The sequence below is a fragment of the Danio rerio genome, chromosome 22 (assembly GCF_052040795.2).
Source record: "Danio rerio strain M-AB ecotype USA chromosome 22, GRCz13ab, whole genome shotgun sequence".
Taxonomy (NCBI): domain Eukaryota; kingdom Metazoa; phylum Chordata; class Actinopteri; order Cypriniformes; family Danionidae; genus Danio; species Danio rerio.
The window spans coordinates 42,238,585-42,260,127 of record NC_141042.1 but is presented as its reverse complement, the minus strand read 5'-3'; the positions used below and the strand labels follow the sequence as shown (position 1 = coordinate 42,260,127).

Genomic DNA, 21,543 nt, shown 5'->3' with positions numbered 1-21,543 from the left:
ACTGTTTTCTAACATGCACAGTTGAAGTTAGAATTGGTAGACCCCCTGAATTATTCGCCCTGTTTATTTTTTCCCTAATTTCTGCTTAACAGAGAGCAGATTTTTTTCAACACATTTGTAAACATAATCGTTTTAATAACTCATCTCTAATAACTGATTTATTTCCTCTTTGTCATGATGACAGTAAATAATATTAGACTAGATATTCTTCAAGACACTTCTATTATTTATTTGTTCTTCAATCCAGTGATGGTGTTATTATTCTTGTGGTCACTGGCCTACCCGAGGAGGCGCTAAAGCGCTTGGTGCCTTCACGCTCGCAACAGACGAAGAGGATCAACTTCAGCCAATCAGAGGAGCGCTTAGTGGTCGCGAGCAGCAACGGACAAGCGCTTCAACAGAACACACACACACACACACACACACACACACACACACACACGCACACACAGCAGGTATCAAAGTGTTGCTGCTGTAATGATGAATCTGGGGTGAGTGTGTCCTTCACTGAGCCTTCGTCATTAATAAAATGCTTCCTTAAGCATGTAAGATGTGCTGTTTGTCCTCGACTCGTCTCCGCGTTAGTACGGATATGGTGTGTGTGAGTGTGAGTGTGTTTGTGTGTGTGTGTGTGTACGTGTGTGTGTGTGTGTGTGTGTGCGTGATAGTTCCCGCTCAGCTGTGTGTGATGTATGCAGGACAGCAGCTCCTCCAGTAACGGCTCTCTGTGTTCTGCTGCTGCTCTGCTCTTCATTGCAGTGATGGTCTGCTGTTTCAATTGGAGAATGGCAAACCCAGGCTTGTGCTGGCGAAATATGGTGAGATCATGAGCTCCAGCAGCTTGTTTTTACTCCTCATATCTTCTATCTTGTACATCTTTAATCTACATACTAGAAACTATATGTCTCTGGACATTTCAAACTAGAAGTAGTAGGTCAAATGTTGTGTAATTTACACTCATTTAACACTGAATGGCTTTAGGGAAGCAGAGGTTATGTTCAGTGTCTGTGTTTGGCTGATGATGATCACACTTTATACAGGTGCTCAATCCAAGACGTCTCATAAGAAAGCTTCTGGTCGGGTAAGTGAGTCTGTATGGAAGAACTAACTGAGGTAAAGTTGGTTTTATATTCGCACATTTGTTCATTTAGCAGTCTCTATATTGTTTACAATGCTAATTTGAATATTCGGTCAGTGTTAGCATGTAAGTGTGTCTTCAAAGCAACATGAACACTATCTAGTAGACTGTAAACAATGCTGTACTTTAATAATCAATAGCTGCTAATGTGATTTCACTATTTAGAGTTTGCAAATAATAATAATAATGACTAAATATCTGAATATGAAAGCAGCTTTACCTCCATGAAGATCTATCTTTTGCTTTTTATCGATGTTTTCAATTGAACATGCCTATATTCTGATAGTTATCGCAGGGTTATGTTGTGTGTAATTGCGTCCTGCTTTGTGTGATCCTCAGAATCCTCCTCGGAAAAAAACAATCCAGTTAATCAACCCTAAACCCGGCCCATGTCAACCAGACAGAGATGAACCTGGGCGGAAGCACAAAGATGCACCAGCTGCTGGTTCAACAGGGAATTGTATGGAGCGTCCCAGAATACCGAATGCCAGGCGCAGGATGGACACCATGTCCAGCGAGGCTGCAAGAGTCCAGTCAGAGATCGACAGGAGCATTGTCACGCAGCAGAACGAGAGCGTGGTGTGTTTGACACAAGAGCAGTTCCAGCAAATCCTGAGCTCCATCAACAGTAGATCTGCTGAAAACACACACTCAGGTGAGCGTGTACAGTTTAATGATCAATGTTAATCAAATCTTCATCCACAATAAGGGCAACACTACTGTTAATCTTGCTTGTAGAAGCGGTGGTCAGCTCAGAAGAAAACTGTGCTGGAAAGACCGGAGCAGAGGAGCCGTTTGTCCTGGAGGGCTGTGACTATAAGCACCGAGCGTCAGAGGAAAAGCCAGACAAACAGTAAGACCGTCTACCATATGAAGACGCTGACGTCACAATCACAGCAGAGATGTAGTGTGTACTCTCCAGTTAATTCATAAACAATTCATTTATTTAGCTTTCCAAACAAGATCGAGGACTCCATTTCTCATCATCATGTTTGAGTAAAACTCAGAGATGGCGGAGGTCTTACACTTCAGCTCTAGACAGTCAGCATTAGCGGTTGCTCGTGTAACTCAGGTTTGGTGCAGACTAATTAGATCAGAAAACAGCACTGGGACATGATTATTTACACACACTTTAAGATTATTAAATTTAATAAAACTATCAAAACTAAAAAGGTTATGTTTACATAAAACTAGTCAGTGCATAGGCTTCATGTCCATCACTTTAAAAGCTGTATATGCCTAATTTGTTCACAATAACAGCACACCAGTTCATCCACTGACTTTGCTGGAAACACACCGGGATCTTTAAACAAAAGTTTGACTTGTGCAGTGTAATATGGCCTTTGGTGTGCCCCAGGTCAACAAGCATGTGCACGTCTATGTCTTCTGCTTTCCTTCAGGATTCTGTCAGATGGCCAGCAGTCTGGGTTGTTCAGCACATTTGGAGAAAGAGAAAGAGAGAGAGAGAAACTGGAGGCCAAGAAAGCTCAGTGGAGAAGAGAACTGGGTACTGTCACTAATGAGCATTTATGCGGACCATTCTAACAAGGCTTTCAATGTTATTGAGGACAAGTTCAGTTGTTGAAGGCAGAATTATTCACCCCCCCCTGTTTATATTTCTCCAATTTCATTTTCATTTCGGCTTAATCCCTTTATTATTCTGGGGTCACCACAGCGGAATGAACCGCCAAATTATCCAGCATATCTTTTACACAGTTTTCCAGATGCAACCCATCACTGGGAAACATCAATACACACTCATTCACACCCATACACTATGGAAAATTAAGCCTACCCAATTCACCTGTACCACATGTGTCGGGACTTGTGGGGGAAACTGGAGCACCTGGAGTATAATCATAACACTGTTAATAACTCATCTCTAATAACTGATTTATTTCCTCTTTGTCATGATGACAGTAAATAATATTAGACTAGATATTCTTCAAGACACTTCTATACAGCTTAAAGTGACATGTAAAGGCTTCACTAGGGTAATTAGGGTAACTAGGCAGGTTAGGGTAATTAGGCAAGTTATTGTATAACGATGGTTTGTTCTGTAGACTATCCAAAACAAATATAGCTTAAAGGGGCGAATAATATTGAGCTTAAAATGCTGTTTAAACTATTAAAAACTGCTTTTATTCTAGCCCAAATAAAACAAATCAGACTTTCTCCAGAAGAACAAACATTATCAGACACACTGTGAACATTTCCTCAACCTGTTCAACATATCTATATAATATTTAAATGAGAAAATACAAATATTTAAACAAGAAAAACAAAATCAAAGGGGGCGAATAATTCTGACTTCAACTGTTTGTATATATATATATATTTGTTGTACACAGAAGAAGGAAAATTCTGCTGCTGGTTACTGAAATGGCATGTACAACTGTTGTATAAACTGTGCTATTTATAATAACTTTTATTTTTACTTTTATCCAAGAGGGCTTTTATTATTAGTATACATTTTCCAAAGCTCCAGATAAGCTCTGGCTCTATGTATGTCATCTTGACATTCTGATTGGTGGGTCGGTTTGCAAACAAATATAGATATCTGCTATTTGAGTTTGCGTCACAAAAACTTGTGTTGTAATGTAATATAATATAAATCATGCATTAACATTGTAATAACTGTGTAAATACTTGAAATGTGTGGAAATGAATGACATTTGCATGTAGTGATTTCAATATAGTGAAAAGGCTTGTGAATTGCCTGGCATTGCTGAATCAGCTGCAGGGAAATGTTTGTCTGAGCTGTCGATTGTTTTACAGATGAGCAGATGACTCTAAAGAGGCAACAAAAAGCCAGACTCAGAGAGAAGACTGCTCCGAATCAACCATGTGAAGTTAGGCTTAAAGACCTCTCTGACTCCGTAAGTAAATACATTTTTATTTTATTCTATATTGGTGTTGTCATAATGTAATGAGTATTAATGTGTGTATTGCTGTGTAGTGGTGGGCAAGGTTTACTCAGTAATGTGAACTATTGAATTATAAGCTATTGAAAAGGACAAATTAAATGAGTGTTTTTCACAAAGCCTACTGTAGATTTCACTTTGAATAACTGCACACTGTGTTTTACAATTTTGTAGATATTTATAGGCCTACACTACCTGACAAGTTTTGTGGCTGATCCCAGTTGTAAGAGTGATAAATAATAACTTCTAGATAATCGTTTGGAAAAATGGCAGAAGGTTGATTTTTCATGAATTAAGGACACAAGATTCTCACAGAAATCAGTCAAGTTTGGTGAAGGAGACATCATGGTTTGGGGTTCATGTCAGAGATGTATGGATGCAGTCCTCCAAGCTCATGATGGAGTCAGACACAATCTTCATTCTGTCTCCACTGCAGCAGGACTTTATATTCTATACTGGACATTATTTCTGTTCAGTGATGACACTTTAGTCTGAGCAGAGTCAGACCGCACTGTCCTCATCAAATCAGTCAACATCAAGACATGATCAGATTTATTGTGAGGCCTATTATCATTGAAATTCTATTAAATTTGATGTGTATGTCTATGCATGATTGAGATGTTTGTCTTATTGCAGACTGCTGCTGCAACAGAACGGTTAAAGCCCAGAGCTCCTCCTCAGATGCAGAGAGAGCTTCCCGCTGCCATCCGCTCTGCCTTTATAGTGGGGGTGAGGGATCAGTGCTGTGTTAAGCATTTTCCAGTCCACACTGAAATGTTGTAAATGCTGAAATCGCATTAGTGCATTTATCTTCAGCAACACTGTAAACTGCACACACTGTAACACACACACACACACACATGTGCTTTTGGTAAATGTTTTGAGGGCCGTTTGAAGTCTTCTGTGATCTGAATATAAAACTTTTGGACGATGAAAGACCTTACATCTATTAAACCTTGCATCTGTGGAATGAAAAAACTAATAGTTAAATAAAACTGCATGTATAAGTGAAGAACAGTACAGTATTGTACAAAATAACAGCAGTACAGCGTGACTGACCCCAATAACCCAAGTCTTTAGTATATCATTTATTGATACATGGAAAACAAATAAGCAGTAGGTGCAGCAGATTCTCAGAAAACAAACAAGACAATAGAAACAGCATTTGTGATATCACCCCACACGTTCTCGATTGGATTAAAGTTCAAGAAACCCTTTCCTTCAAATCTTACAAAAACAGCAGCTAAATGTGAGCGGCAAGATTTGATCTGTAAAGGTTGTCCTGTTTAAATCCTAAAGCATTTCTGCTGCGTGACTCTACAGCAGATGAGTTATCTGTGCTGTTTGCTGGGTTCAGGAAGCCGCTCCTGTGGAGGACATGTTCAACACTCAGAGAGAGGAGCAGCAGAGACGCTGGTTACAGGAGCTGGACCAGCAAATACAAGAGGCCAGACTACGCCGCAAGCATGACAAGCAAATCAACAGCCAGGTGAGCCTGAATCACGAGCAGTCCAATCCGCATATTTAGACGATATAAATAGTCAAACCTTTTTTCATGATTTTGACACGAATAAAGAAAGAAAGCATACATGTACATGTTCTCCACCGCTGTAGATTTAACTACAGGACACATCTGTCATGGCATCTTCTGTAAAAGCATTAAATAAAATCATGCACTGATCACAATCTACCTCATATCAATTAATACATATAATAATAATAATAATAATAATAAACAGATTTCCAGCTCTAACATTCATTCATTCATTCATTTTCTTGTCCGCTTAGTCCCTTTATTAATCCGGGGTCGCCACAGTGGAATGAACTGCCAACTTATCCAGCAAGTTTTTATGCAGCGTATTCCCTTACAGCTGCAACCCATCTCTGGGAAATATCCACACACACACTCATACACTACGGACAATTTAGCCTACCCAATTCCCCAACAGTGCATGTGAGGAGGAAACCCACGTGAATGCAGGGAGAACATGCAAACTACACACAGAAACACCAACTGAGCTGAGGCTCGAACCAGCGACCTTCCTGCTGTGAGGCGTCAGCACTACCTACTGCGCCACTGCTCAGCTCTAACATGAGAACACAGTGCAGGAATACTTCTGAACCTGCTTTCATCAAGTTCAGTGTCCGTCTCTGAAATGTCCCGTGAGGGTGACGCATGATTGCAATAATGTACAGCAGACGATCTTTGCCTTATAGTCTGTTCTTTTCCTACACAGGGGGAGGACATCGAGCTTTGGGCTGCTCATTTTGACTCTCTTCAACAGCCGTTGACTGTGGCTCCTAAACCAGAGGTACCTGACAGCAGTCTGTCTCATCATCCATCTGTGTCTGGGTCTCTGTGCACAGCATGGGAGGGCATGAGCGCGTGTGGAGCGGACAGTCTGGGAAGGGCCAGCGTTGACACTGCTCAGGGAAACAAACAGAGGTCCAGGTCAGTTAGAAGACAACTCGTCAACACATGACATTGCACAAGCTGGCCACTTTATTAGGGACACCCGTTCACTCGCTGTTGAAGCATTTGGGGAATCGGTTGGAGGTTCAGTCTGAGCATCTGAAGATGATTTAGATGGCAGAATGTCAGCTTTACTGAAGCTGTCGACCTTTTGGGAACTGTAAGCACAGCCAACTAGACAGTCTATGAAAGGCCTTGACCTTAAAACAAAATGCCAAAATGCTCTCTCTGTCTGTCTCTTCACCTGTGTCAGGGTTACTGTTTAAGAGCAGATTCTATTCAAAACATGTTTTCAGTTTACATTGAGTTCATTTTCATTTTATTGCTTAATCTGGGGAAATGGACTCGCTAAATCTCCTCAAATACACGCTGTCTAAGAGGATTTTCAGCTGTAAAGACCGAAATGCTCTTGTGTGCAGTTACCTTCGCACAATGACCGCCCTGCTGGACCCTGCTCAGATCGAGGAACGAGAGCGTCGGAGACTCAAGCAGCTTGAACACCAGGTAGGATTCAGACATTGCTGTATGGCATAAACCTTTATATTAATGATATTTCTGAGATCATGCTGGAATGTGCAGCAAGCCATTGAGGCTCAAGTAGAGGAACGCCGACGTCAGAAAGAGAAAGAGGAGGCACGACGACGAGCACAGGAACAAGAAGAGGAGCGGAGAGTTGAAAGAGAGCAAGAGCGACTGCAGCAGCAGTATATGAAAGACACCGAGCGACAAAGACACAAAGAGGTGAACTACACTACACACACGCTGAAGGAGAGGTAATGGAGTATACATAACACACTCCTGACGGACAAAACCAGTCAATGAGAAACACTGGCATCTGTTCAGGCTCAGACGTGTGGCTACTGGTTATAGAGAGGTTAAATATCGAGCACATGCAAACACTGACTGGATATCATCTTTAATAGGTGGATTCATCCAAAGCTAGTAGAAAACAAGCAGAATTTGGGAACTAATGCTTATAACTATCTAATGTTTTTATCTCTTGACTTTGGTCTGCTGATATCCTGCTCAACATTATTCCTGAACTTTTGTCTGTGTAATTTCAATAAATTGGCAAATTATTCATAATTGTTGTATGACAGAGAACACGCTCTTGTTTTGATATTATATTTAGATTTAGATTAATATTAATGTTATATTTAGATGTTTAGATTTATAAAAAGGGGCGACGCAGTGGCGCAGTAGGTAGTGCTGACGCCTCACAGCAAGAAGGTCACTGGGTTGATCCTCAGCTCAGTTGGTGTTTCTGTGTGGAGTTTGCATGTTCTCCCTGCATTCGCGTGGATTTCCTCCGGGTGCTCTGGTTTCCCCCACAGTGTAAACACATGCAGTACAGGTGAATTGGGTAGGCTAAATTGTCTGTAGTGTATGAGTGTGTGTGTGGATCTTTCCCAGAGATGGGTTGCAGCTGGAAGGGCATCCGCTGTGTAAAAACTTGCTGGATAAGTTGGCAGTTCATTCCGCTGTGGCGACCCCGTATTAATAAAGGGACTAAGCTGACAAGAAAATGGATGAATGAATGAGGTTAATATAAGGGCTGGGATCTAGAAGGTATCTGTGGCAAATGAAAGTTGTTAATCTGTTGCAGGAGGTGCAGACACGTAAAACTGAGGAGCTGTATCTGAGCATTCAGAAAGCGCAGGAGGAAGCGCTTAAAGAAAAACAGGTCCAGAGAATCAGAGACTTGGCTAAGAAAGGCCATGATGTGTCCAAACTACTGCAGAGCCTGGACGGAGCCTCGCAGGGTAGCAGAACAGCACTTGAACATTGCATCTGTGTTTATTTTGTATGTGTCATGTAAGGTTGTCTTTCAGCCCTTAGTGGTGAAGATTTACACGGTTCACCGATTTTACCGTCATCCAAAAGTCAAACCCAGAGAATGACGACTACTTCACTCATAACTTCTCCAAGAAGAGATACCGCTGTTCAAACAGGTCTGTCTGTTCTGCACATGGAAAAGACTACTCTTGTTGCATGAGACGTGTCCAACATTTAGTTTGTCCAGTTTGTTTTAATTTAATTTATTTTAACTTAAATAAAAGTTCCTAGCATGCCTTCAAAACCTGCAAGGGTGATGCATATATTGGTAGATTGGCTCAGTGAAAGCAGCGCAGTGATACAGAGCATTGATTAAACTGACTGGAACTACCTCTGCAAGTTACATGCACACCCGTCAGCCAATGAGAATCAAGCATTCGGACAGGTCATGACATAAACGTGCATATACACACGGCACATATGAGCACGACGTAATGTTAGTGTCTGTTCTTTTCCAGAGGTCAGTCATCAGCCTGAGAATGAAAGCATTAGGGATCCTGCTGGCGCTGGAATGACAGACACGGCTCCTCTGAAGGCTCAACATGGCAGGAAAACCCACCACGAGGAGCTGAAAGTATCCGACAACAGCAAAGAACACACCTGCAGTGCATCTAAAGAAGCCGGCGCTGACCCTTATGAGCCTTACGCACGCACCGGCAGAAACCACAAACCTGAAAAAAAGCCCGAGTGGAACACAAAGAGACCCAGTAAAGCATTCGTCCCGGCGTCTGAGAGATATCCCAAAGCCCTACAGAGACACCGACAGGAGAGCCGGAGACAGAGGCAGATCGAGCTCATGGCACTGGTGGAGAGAAGCGCACCTCAGCCAGAGCTGGTTCATAACCACAAACCTCAAGCACAAAGACACCGACAACCACCACAGCTACAGGTGCAGTTCACCATATATACACCACACACACACACACACACACCATACCACCAGGACTAGTCATGTTTTAATTAGCTCATTGTCAAGCACTAAACAGTACTAGTTAACCCTGAGTTCTGCTAATCCAAGCGTAACTGGAGTCCTGGCTTCATGCTGTACACCCGGCCGACACTCATGCTACTCTGCATATTTCAGCTAGTGTCATTGATTGGATGAACACCGTGTGCAACTTGTTTATGCAAAGGTCTTGCTCATTCGTTAATAATAGTTCCTTACATTTATATAGTGCTTTTCTGGGTTCTCTAAGTGCTTTACACAATGGGGCAATCTCCTCATCCAGCAGACGGCAGAACACACACCACACAGCAGCTGATTGGTGGAGAGGAGATGAAGCCAGTTATGATATGGGGAGGGTTAGGAGGCCATGACGGACAGATTGTGGATCAGTGGGCAGATTTGGCCAGGATGCCGGGGTTAGACCCCTACTCTTTTCCAGAGATTCAGGAGTTCAGTTTAACCAAGGTCCCTTTTGAAACTCAGTATGCTCAGGCATTCTGTCTGAATGTGGAAACATCAAATTCTCCAAAACTGCTTGCCAAGCTTACCAATACATTTCATATTACAAATAATGAATAACTTTAAACAACAGCTGTCGGCTTAGCTTCATTTCTAAATGTTCATATCACACTAAATCTGCAGAAACTCACGTCTGGTCCAAGCCCCTCCCCCAGGTTATATTCAGTCTTTAGTGATCGATGATTGGCTGCTGTGCTAGAAGGCGGAGCTTTATTCACCAAATGCGATCGATGATTGGCTGCTGTGCTAGAAGGCGGAGCTTTATTCACCATATTGACCGTTACACTTTTTCCCATTCAAAAAGATGCGAGTGGCACGTCTTGTGTGTTCTAGTGCAGTGTTTCTCAACTGGTTTGTCGCGACCCAAAAGTGTGTGGCAGGAACATTTTCAATGGCTCGTGGAGTGTGTGGTCAAAACAACAACAACAGTTTAATTTTTTACTTATTTTGCTTATACCAGACTTTATTATGAAATGCGTGCGCCATGTGACATTTCATTTAATTATAGCAACAAATATGTGGAAGCACAAGTAAGACCCTGAAAATGTAAAGTATGGATATAAATATATATATTGACGACAAAAAAGACTTAAAGCCTCAGTGTTAATGTGGTGAGGTGCTCTCATAAGAGGTGCTCTCACCTTCTAAAGTAAAACAACATTTATAAACAAGAAGACATGTTTTATTAACGGTTTATTATTGACAGTAGTTGTGTTTTTACTCTGTAATATTTCTATAATTTGATCCATTTTGTTAAATGGCAGCAATAAAATTGTGTTTATTAGAAGTTGGTGAATGTCTCATGATGTATCTGTCACTACTTGTTTATGTTAACAAATGAATACAATTTAATTATAATTCCTAAAATTGTATTAGTTCCTAAAAATGTGGGTCGCGGCTTGATGACCATGTACAAATGTGGGTCTCATGGCCAAACCAGTTGTTCGAGAGTCTCTAGTATAACGTCTCATCAGAAAGTCGGCGCTCACTGAACAGTGTAGAGTCCCCGTCACTATACTGGGGCATTAGGACCCACACTGACCACAGGTTGAGCGCCCCCTGCTGGCCTCACTAACACCACTGCCAACAGCAGCCCAGTGTTCCCATGAGGTCTCCAATTCAGCTACTGACCAGACTCAGCCCTGCTTAGCTTCAATAGGCGACCATGTGAGAGTTGCAGAGAGCGAGCTGCAGACAAGCTAGCGAGACAAGCAAGTGCTGAAACTAAAAGACCTGCTCTTTCTGTGAGGAAATGAGTCTCGCGTGTTCAGAACTCAGGGTTAAGCACAGTGTACAGTACAGTAATGTGAGCCGTCTGGAAGTGTAAATGATGAAGTGTTGATGTCGGTTCTTCTTTTTATTCAGGGTGAAAATCAACACAGAGACCCCTCAGCCATCAGCGCTGACAGGTGAGTGTTGTGTGTGTTTTTCCCAGACGCATGCATTTTACACAGTCACAGAACCGGCTTTAGTTCAGTCAAGCGGATTTGAGGGAGACGGAGGTGAGAGGTCACTGGGGAAAACATCAGTTCTGCTGTGAAGCACCAGAGCTAAACGCTGGCTTCAGGATCTACAGCCACTTTACATGTACAGCGGGGAAACACGTCAGCATTTTCCTCAGGAAGCGCATTCCTAACGGTGCTGTAGAAATTCTGCCTAGATGTTGGTAACAACTGAAGAAATCCATATATGCCAAGACTGCAAACTAATCTAATGAGTCTACTAATGAAGCTCTGTGTTATGATGTGAAAGAGGAAGAGTGTTGAACAGATGAAGAAGGGGAGGCGTAGATGGGCAGTGAAAGCCCAGACAGCAGCTGAAATCTCTCAGTAGTTCTTCAGCAAGCCTCTGCCCTTCCTCAATGTCCAACATCTACATCAGCAGGAGGATGAAGATGAAGCCAGGGTGGACATTTCAGCAGGACGATGATCAGAGACACAGCCGAGGAGACTCTCAGATGCTTTCAGAGGAAGAACATCAAGCTGTAGAATGGCCTAGCCAATCACCTGACCCCAATCCAATAGAGAATACAGCTCAGATTTGATAGACGAGACCCACAGAAGCAGCAAGATCCTTACACTCTGCTGAAAAACTGACACCTGAGCAAGTGATGTGGCGTCACTCTCCATATGCGGCCCGTTTACTGTTGTGTAGTGTAATGGCAGTGTTGAAGGAAGGTTTTCTTCTCGTGTTGGTATGGCAGTCAGAAATGCATTGATCAGTTAAAGAAGTAAACGCTCAGCTCCATTCTGAACACTTTTATAAAGAGCACATCTCTTATCTCCAGCAGAGGAACATCTCCTCCGGTTACCGCAGTGAAACAGCACGTACACCGGCCGTCACAGCAGCGCTGTCATCAGGTGGAGGAGGAGATGGCACAGCCTCCGTTATTAGATTACGTGCCGTATGTGCGCACAGACGAGGTCTATCACATGGAAGCCCTGGCTCCACTTTCCAGACCCTCAACACGTGAAGCCCAGCAGAGAGTCAACGCAGGTGAGCAAATATAGAGGAAGCTGTTTAACCGTTTACAGCACGCTTTCACCACACGGGACTCTTCTGTTTGGTGTTACACATTCTCCTTGAGCCTTGCTCATCATGTGCTTTTATTGTGCTCTTCATATGGTTTACTTTCCATGACATGACTGATGAATGCTCCAAGATTATTCTGATTTATTTTAAAGACACTGAGTTATTTGTACTTTTACATAATATTAGTATTATTGACTAAAACTTGTATTGTTTTATCAGTGTAATTTATTTTAACTTGAGGACAAATATTCTGTTCTCTTTACATCTGTGAGAGAACATCAACAAAATTCACAAGCACAGTTACTGCCGGTTTATTATATTATTAATATATGATTAATTAATTATTATATTATTATTAATGCTTAATTATATTATTATTATTAATGCTGATTTATTATATTATTATTATTAATGCTTATTTATTATATTATTATTATGTATGCTTAATTATATTATTATTAATGCTTAATTATTATATTATTAATGCTTAATTATATTATTATTAATGCTTAATTATTATAATATTATAATTATTATTATTATTATTATTATTAATGCTTGATTATATTATTAATTCTTTATTATATTATTATTATTAATGCTTAATTATTATATTATTATTAATGCTTGATTATATTATGAATGCTTTATTATATTATTATTATTATTATTAATGCTTAATTATTATATTATTGTTAATGCTTAATTATATTATTAATAATGCTTAATTATTATATTATTATTAATGCTTAATTTTATTATTATTATTAATGCTTAATTATTATAATATTATAATTATTATTATTATTATTATTAATGCTTGATTATATTATTAATTCTTTATTATATTATTATTATTAATGCTTAATTATTATATTATTGTTAATGCTTAATTATATTATTAATGCTTAATTATATTAATATTATTAATGCTTATTTATTATATTATTATTAATGCTTAATTATTATATTTTTATTATGATTATTAATGCTTAATTATTATATTATTATTATTATTATTAATGCTTAATTATGATATTATTATTAATAATGTTTTTTGTATAAATCAATAGATAGTTCCTCTGCAGTGTTTTTATAAATCGCTGAGAAGGCATTTCAGGTGTTCAATACGTTGCGTGTCTGTCTTGAAAATAATTATAGGTGCTGGAAAAAGTGCTTGATTTGGATCAGGCTGTGCCTGTATGAACTCTATTATGAAGGTAAAGGTTTGATTTGATTTTTGTTCTGAAATGTGTATTATGTGGGCCGGAGTGTGTGTGTGTGAGTGTGTTTCGCGAGCGGGTCGCTGCTATGACGGGGATAGAGTGAAGGTTGGTGATGCCGGCTCAGCATGGTGATGTCTATCAGCCCAACCCTAGTCTATAATCAGCTCTTCACATGCTGGATATGAACAGATGTTCAATGGTAGATGACAGAGTTCAGTGTAACGTTTGTGAAACATGTCAAATATTACTGCATAACATCCATGATAATACTCATGCCCTGTTTATCTGTTGATCAGCTGTTTGGATGATCCTGATATTTATATTGATCATGTTTCTCCTGGCAGTCGTGAGCGGCGGCGGCAGCAGACAGGCGACTCCTCTGCTCCAGCAGGACCTCAACAGCACTGAGCGGCAGCAGGCCATACTGAAGGGGCTCTCTGAGCTGAGACAGGTGATGCTGCGCTTAGTTGCTATCTGTTTCCCTAAAGCAGGGAGGATTTGAATGAAGGAACTCTTGAATATCGGTAAATAAGAGCATGTCGTTTTATAACATTATATTATAATGGAGCATTTCTTGCATCTTCTGTAAACAAATATTTCAAAGTAGATGAGAATTGTAGAGTAATGGACAGGATGCCGTCTCTCAGCTTCCACTCATCGTCAGTGACTGGTAGAGATCAAATATGGCTTCAGTGGATGCAGAAGTATGAATCAGCCTCACCTGCGTGCCTTTCCCATGAGGGTTGAGTGTCGACGTCAGCCATGGTGAGGGGTATAGAGCGCATGAAGGCTGTGCTGGAACACATGCTCACACTCGACACAGAGTATAAACAGAGCAGAGGAACGAGACTTCACACACAGCAGGGAAATAACTGACCGATCAATTACAGCCCCTCAATGATGATTTCCATTGTTTTGTTTTGTTTTTTGATTAATTGCCCAGCCCAGCTTAATGAAATGTTCACAACAGTATTAACCGTGCGCATGTAACCGCAAATGTCTGCATGTGATTCTTTCTCTTCAGGGCTTGCTGCAACGACAGAGAGAGCTAGAGACCAGTATAAACCCAGCACTGCAAACAACACAACCGAGAAACTCCTCCTCACAGTTTAGGCCTGTTTGATCATGAGATGAGGCCAAATCCAGCACTGTTTGACCATTATTACATGTGGAAAATGGACCTGCTGAAACAAAGATGTGCGTGAATTAAGCTAACAGAGTGAGATGATTTTATAAAAGACTCGCAACACAGCTGATATGGGACTCTGGGTTGCAGGATTGATTTTAAACTTCTTTTTTCTTGAATGTAAAGTTTACACTTTTCCCTAAATGTGAATTGAATTAATTTAAATAATAAACTGGAAGCGGCTTAGCTTGCGGCAGTTATTGTGTGTGTGTGTGTGTGTGTGTGTGTGTGTGTGTGTGTGTGTGTACAGTATTGACAGCGCTTCACTTTCCCACATGTGTTTATGTTTCAGTCTTATTCCAAAATGGAGTAAATTGACTGATTTCCTCAACATTCTACACACAATCCCCCATAATGAGCATGTGGAGAGAGTTTGAAATTGTAGTAAATGTAATAAAAATGAAAGCTGATAAATCAGATGTACATCAGTATTGACAGGCTTTAGCGTGAAGCTCTACATGGAGCTCAGGTTCATTCTGTCTCCACTGGTCATTCTGGAGATGTTCCAGCAGCTTCACTGGAGTTCAGCTGTGCTCAATTCACTTTCTCCTCATTGCACTATCTTCATTTTGTAAGAATGCTTCCCGCTACAAACGCTCCAGCATTTAAACTACGCTTCAGCATCATTCAACCTTCTGGCATGGAAGAACAAACAATCAACAGCAACAACGTCTCCAACCAGAACTCTCTCCTCAAAACTCCAGCAGCTGCCTCGCCAGCAATCGAGCCAGAATCCCCGCTAGAAGCCGGTGTTACGGTTTAACTGGTGACCGTGTTAACTGGTGTCCCTTTCCAGATGTAAGCTGTTCACGTTTGCAGATTGGCAGATTCGTCACTTTTTCACAGCAACAAAACATGTCCATACCAAATAAAGATTCTTATTACTTGGTGTCAGTGTCATTGTGTGCATTATTGATTTTAATATCTGTGTAGCAGAACAGTATATAACCAAAGTAAATAAAAAAAATAATTAGAATTTACATGTCATTAACAGGATTCGAACCCGTGTAGTGAAAAGGTTTAGCACACGTATCAATCAACTTATCTAACTGAGCTACTCAGAACTTCAAACGAAGCGGTCTGTTTTAATATATTTGTCAATTAAAACATGCCTTGCTGTGGTTGTGGACCCGTGTTAACATGTTTCCATCGATGTTAACATGTTTACATGTTGTTTAGTTACATGTACTCGCGTTAACGTGTTTCTACAAACTCTCCCGCTGATAGAATAGCTCTATGTGACTAAACGATGCTTCATCAGTTGCTCAAACCATGTTTTTTTCTTAGTTCTAGACTCATGTCTACCTGTGCCTTTGGAGTCGTGTTAACTCGTGACCCATGCTCATACATGTAACGTAAATAAAGATTTTATCCAAAAAAATGAATACAATGACGATATTATTATGCAACATATTATGTCTAATATATATAATATATATTTCATATATAATATTATGCAACATAATATTAGAATATTATGCAATCATAATATAATAGTCCCATTGACTCGTGTTAGTCTGTGTCTACAAAGTTACACGAGCTGATATTTTCTCAGAATAGCTCTAAATGACTACGTTGTTCCGCTAAATAAGCATACGTTATAAATCGCAGTCCCCCCATTTTATTTTAAAGAGAATTAAAAAAAATCAGGCATAAACAAAACTCGTATGTGGATTCGAACCTACTAACAAAAGAGACGCATGAAAGGAACAAACGTTCTAACTAACTGAGCTATCAAGCACTGATGTAGGCTTAGCAGCTTTTAGTAATTTTATCGTATGTAAGTTAGCCAAATCATGTTCATAAGTACCTTGATACAGATGTGACCAAGATCATACATTGAAATGTTGCGATTTTCAATTAATATTCTGTTGCATAATATTATATATGAAATATATATTACATATATTAGACATAATATGTTGCATAATAATATCGTCATTGTATTCATTTTTTTGGATAAAATCTTTATTTACGTTACATGTATGAGCATGGGTCACGAGTTAACACGACTCCAAAGGCACAGGTAGACATGAGTCTAGAACTAAGAAAAAAACATGGTTTGAGCAACTGATGAAGCATCGTTTAGTCACATAGAGCTATTCTATCAGCGGGAGAGTTTGTAGAAACACGTTAACGCGAGTACATGTAACTAAACAACATGTAAACATGTTAACATCGATGGAAACATGTTAACACGGGTCCACAACCACAGCAAGGCATGTTTTAATTGACAAATATATTAAAACAGACCGCTTCGTTTGAAGTTCTGAGTAGCTCAGTTAGATAAGTTGATTGATACGTGTGCTAAACCTTTTCACTACACGGGTTCGAATCCTGTTAATGACATGTAAATTCTAATTATTTTTTTTATTTACTTTGGTTATATACTGTTCTGCTACACAGATATTAAAATCAATAATGCACACAATGACACTGCACCAAGTAATAAGAATCTTTATTTGGTATGGACATGTTTTGTTGCTGTGAAAAAGTGACGAATCTGCCAATCTGCAAACGTGAACAGCTTACATCTGGAAAGGGACACCAGTTAACACGGTCACCAGTTAAACCGTAACACCGGCATATCAACTCTTCCATCTTCTACTTCATCTGCCCTTCACTACACAAGCCACAACCTCGTCTAAACTTATGACGCCGGCGATTCAAGCCACCGGAATGAAGCCGAACTCACTGATCACCTAACGTTAGCGGTCCACTTTCGGTAACGTGCATGCTTTAAAGGGAAGTCTGGCGAGATCAGCGTGAACAGAACGCTTTAAATGAAGAACTCACCACTCAGCCTCCCGCTGGTCAGCAGATCCATAACATTCCGACAGCTGAAATAGTTCGAAGGCAAATGACCAGGCAATCTAATCCATAAACATATGTCCACAACACCTTCATTCGTCGATATACATCCATGAAAGGTGCACTGATATCCAAACCAGCTGCTGGTGAGAGTGGAGCCATACTTTCACGCATGAACAGTGGCTGTTTCTCAATATGCGTTCTTCAGCGGTCTTGCGTCCTCGTGTTCTCGAGCAACGTCATCATCAGCTGCCCAAGTTCAGTTCCAATACTCAAGACCGCAAGTACGGAGGACGCGTGAAACTTCCCGGATGTGTTCTTGATATCGAGGACGCACCGATGCAGACTTGAGCACCGAACTCACTCTGGAAGTCCCAGAAGTCATTGCGACTGGAGGTGGGAAGCGCTGCACTTTATTTAGATTTATTATTAAAGTTTGGAGATATTACTTATTTACATCGGGATTTTACCTAAATGAAACGGTGAAAGTAAACATTACCATGAACATCTTAATAAAGGAATAAACACATTAAGGGTGTTTGTTTGCTGAAATTCGTATTAACATCTGTTTTATTCATATTGTGCAACATAGATTTATAATGTTTTTATGCAAAATATATATTTTGAAAAGGGGAAAAACAATAAATCGTTGTATGAATGCTGTAATGTTTAAACAATTTCCATTTAAAACGCGTGAAGGTCACGTGACCATCAGGAAGAACGCAGCATCCCATTTCTCAAAGGACGCGTTCTCTGCCCTCGCGATCTCCTGAGTTCGTTCTTCTGAGGACACCTGGCAACACCGCTCTCCAGAAGAACACAAGTCCGTTCTTTGCGTTCTTGGAATTGAGAAACAGCCATAGTAGCGATCTGATCTACAAAATGGCCGCCTGCCTTTGCACTCTGAACTCTTGACCGTGACTCCAAGGAGCCAATAGCTTAAAGGGGAAATATCACCATCCAATGAGCTTTCCAAAACTGGAGACGGTCCCGCCTTCTCTCCCGACAAATTCATGAATGGACTGCGTGCAGAGACTTTAGCTGTGTCCCAAATGGCACACTATACACTATGCACTCATGCACTATGTACTTCTGCACTTACACACTCAACAGGATAGTATATGTATGTAGTGTTGTCCCAAATGGCACACTAATGTTTTTTTTTACTATACGGAAATTCAAACCGTTTCCCTGATGCCAAATCATTGAAGTAAACGGCCGAATTATCAAATAATACCTATCGTGAGTATTGCCGCATTCACCATCAGGAGGCGCTATAATCCCTCTCGTAAAAGAATTTTGCTTTCACTATCCAAATTAAATAAAGTTATTCAACATGTGCGTCCGATAGCTCCGCCCCTTCCGCTACGTAAGCAAACCTGCAGTCGTTGAGTGTGTGAAGTGTCCATCATTACACACTTCATTTTAGCGGTTGAATGAGTGCATCATCCGGGTAATTAAAGTGCACTTATTATTGTCAGAGTTTTCAGTGTGAACGCACTACTTACACTATTTATACTACAAAATGGCGTAGAATAGTGCATAAGTATGCGATTTGGGACGCAGCTTTTGATTCCGGCCAAATAAGCTTAAGATTTCCAATCATGTTGAGATTACAGACATCCCTGCTGAAAAATCCAGCTTAAACCAGCCTAGGCTGGTTGGCTGGTTTTAGCTGGTCGACCAGGCTGGTTTTAGAGGGGTTTTGGTCATTTCCAGGCTGGTCCTAGCTGGTCATGCTGGGAGATGACCAGCTAAAACCAGCTTGACCAGCTTAGCCAAGTTGGGAGTCCAGCCAAAACCAGCTATATCCAGCTTAAACCAGGCTGGTCAAGCTGGTTTTAGCTGGATTTTGCTGGTAATTTTCCAGCCTGACCAGCTAAGACCAGGCTGGAAATGGCTGGAAACCAGCCTGGAAATGACCAAAACCCCTCTAAAACCAGCCTGGTCGACCAGCTAAAACCAGCCAACCAGCCTAGGCTGGTTAAAGCTGGATTTTTCAGCAGGGATGTTACTTATCATGGATGGAGTAAAGCCATGATAAACATTACATTCACACAGTTCCTATTAAGTGGCAACATCGTTTTTTAAGTGGGGAAAAAAAAAAAAACATTTTAATAAAATTCTGAAATGAGTATTACCCAGCAAGTGATAGACAACCTACACATCAAGCAGTAACCCTGTTGTATCACGCCAATTGTGACTCTCATATCAATACACCTGAACGTCAGTCAGTTTATAATGACAGTAAGAATCAATTTCCTGCTCGACTGCAACAAACAAGAGGAGGACATTTCTGGCCATGGAGTAGCCTTTCATACTTATACTTGTGTTAAATACATTCGAGTTTTAAAAACTTCTATATCAGTAAGGGGTTTAAACTCATCTCCATCATCATCTCACCAGCTCTCCAAGAGGTTTCCTGGACTTCCAGCATAGAAACGCCCCACACTCTCAGTTCTCCTCTAATTACCACCCTGCAGGAGGACACATGCCCACTTCTACAACCCTGACACATCGTGACATTAAGTATTGGAACATGCATTAACAAAGGCGCTTCATTCACAATCATCCATACACTTATGAAGACTCCTCTCACGAATATCAGCCAATACTATTAATCATGTCTGCTGTACATGTGCCATGTTGCTCAGATTTCATTTATAATTCTCTCTTGTTTTCCATTTTAGAGTTCAAGACTGCCAGCTCCTGAACAGCCCTTATTCAACCCATCACACTCTTCATCCATTCCTAATGCATTTACACTCTTCGCAAAGATACTTTCTGCCTATACAGCCCACACCCTTGATACCATATTCACATATACCCCCCCACCCTTTACTCTTCATATCACTATTGACAATATTTAGCACTCATAACGCTCCAATGCTGACTATCATTTGTACTTCCGCTATAGCAGAGTCGCTCCGCCGAGCCTCATTCTCCTTCTGCACCCCCCCCCCCCCCCCTCTTCTTCCCATTTATAGATGACACAACCGCCCTGTCACACCATTCTGATTTAGAGATGCTTAGAGCAGTTCTTGCTCCACAGGTATCCCCCAGATCAACTCCCAGTCACTCTTACACAGGGTGTCTCCGGAGTATCAGAAGGTGTTGGGGGCCGATAAGTCAATATAGAGGAGTTTGAGGGCTTAAAGTATTAGAAAGTCTTAGATTCCTTAACAAGGTAATACATTTATTGTTGTACAAGGTATCATCGTATGCTAAAGTTTGACTGTATTCAAGCCGTGAATATCAGGATACTAGGTAGTTACGTAATCAGTAACATTCTACTAAGGTTTGACAGCTTGCCGCTTGTTTACTGCAACACTCAGTCTGCAGCTCTATAGGTGATGACCTGTCGAATCGGCTAGATTTTAATATACATGTGTCTGTATTCGAATGTTTAGTTGGATTCATTTGTTACATTTTAATATTTAGTAAATATTCCGTAAGATAAATCTCGCCAGCATTTTGATTGAAAGTGGTGATAAGGTCTTTAAATGTGTGGGAAAAGTATTAAAGGTGTTGAATTACTTCTCTTATTCCTGTATACTGTGTTTCAGAATATTAGCAGCCATCACAGAAGTACAAAGGGCAGCAACAAATCCAGATCCTAGAAAGGTGGTCACCTGATGCCTTCAAGACATGCGTCCTAGCCACTGGCCCCCCAAAGAAGCCCAGATGGCTCTCGTCAGCCATAATCCCACATCCACTCAAGGGCGAGGGCATGACCCAGCCACCTTACCTTCTTCTTTTTCTTCCTTCTAGCCTGAGTAACACTTAGTTTCCTCCCCCAGCCACATAGGTAATTGGAGTTTCATCCAAGCCTCCCGTCACCCCGCCACCCTGGCCGTTTCCGCTGGAGTCTTCACAGCCCCCTCCCATTTCCCCGACTCCTGCCGGACCCCGCCCCCCCCCCCTAAAGCTCTGACTTCCGCAGAAGTGTTAC

The 21,543-nt window shown here is 40.8% G+C and overlaps 2 protein-coding genes across 25 annotated transcripts in view; one reads left to right on the top strand and one right to left on the bottom strand.

The window, feature by feature from the left end:
- Nucleotides 1-17,765, bottom strand: part of ip6k1 (inositol hexakisphosphate kinase 1) — a 47,284-nt gene extending 29,519 nt beyond the window's left edge. The window contains exon 1 of the mRNA XM_087304747.1: nt 17,577-17,765. The gene's annotated coding sequence lies outside the window, so the exon portion shown is untranslated. The remainder of the gene's footprint in view (nt 1-17,576) is intronic.
- Nucleotides 349-14,966, top strand: ccdc66 (coiled-coil domain containing 66). Of its 24 annotated transcripts, none has more exons than XR_015522326.1 (20): nt 349-491; nt 760-818; nt 1,041-1,081; nt 1,478-1,793; nt 1,877-1,991; nt 2,539-2,645; nt 3,917-4,017; nt 4,699-4,791; nt 5,420-5,551; nt 6,300-6,514; nt 6,955-7,039; nt 7,115-7,276; nt 8,142-8,298; nt 8,368-8,487; nt 8,830-9,260; nt 11,202-11,245; nt 12,127-12,332; nt 13,939-14,045; nt 14,202-14,359; nt 14,619-14,966. XR_015522326.1 is itself a non-coding variant. In XM_087304708.1 (20 exons), the coding sequence occupies exons 2-20, from the start codon at nt 478-480 to the stop codon at nt 14,715-14,717; spliced, it is 2,607 nt and encodes an 868-aa protein (XP_087160834.1). In that variant the 5' UTR covers nt 349-409; nt 447-477; the 3' UTR covers nt 14,718-14,966. The 24 variants fall into 24 exon arrangements, 14 of the variants coding, with proteins under 14 accessions (XP_087160834.1, XP_087160822.1, XP_087160824.1 ...); XR_015522324.1 differs by having other exon boundaries at nt 13,939-14,118; nt 14,242-14,359; XR_015522325.1 differs by having other exon boundaries at nt 12,124-12,332.
- Nucleotides 17,766-21,543: the final 3,778 nt, after the last annotated feature.

Excerpts from the sequence above, each read along its gene's own strand:
- ccdc66 (XM_087304708.1), top strand. Across the intron at positions 819-1,040 it reads GCTTGTGCTGGCGAAATATG|GTGCTCAATCCAAGACGTCT; the intron begins GTGAGATCATGA and ends CACTTTATACAG. Across the intron at positions 1,992-2,538 it reads GAGGAAAAGCCAGACAAACA|GATTCTGTCAGATGGCCAGC; the intron begins GTAAGACCGTCT and ends GCTTTCCTTCAG.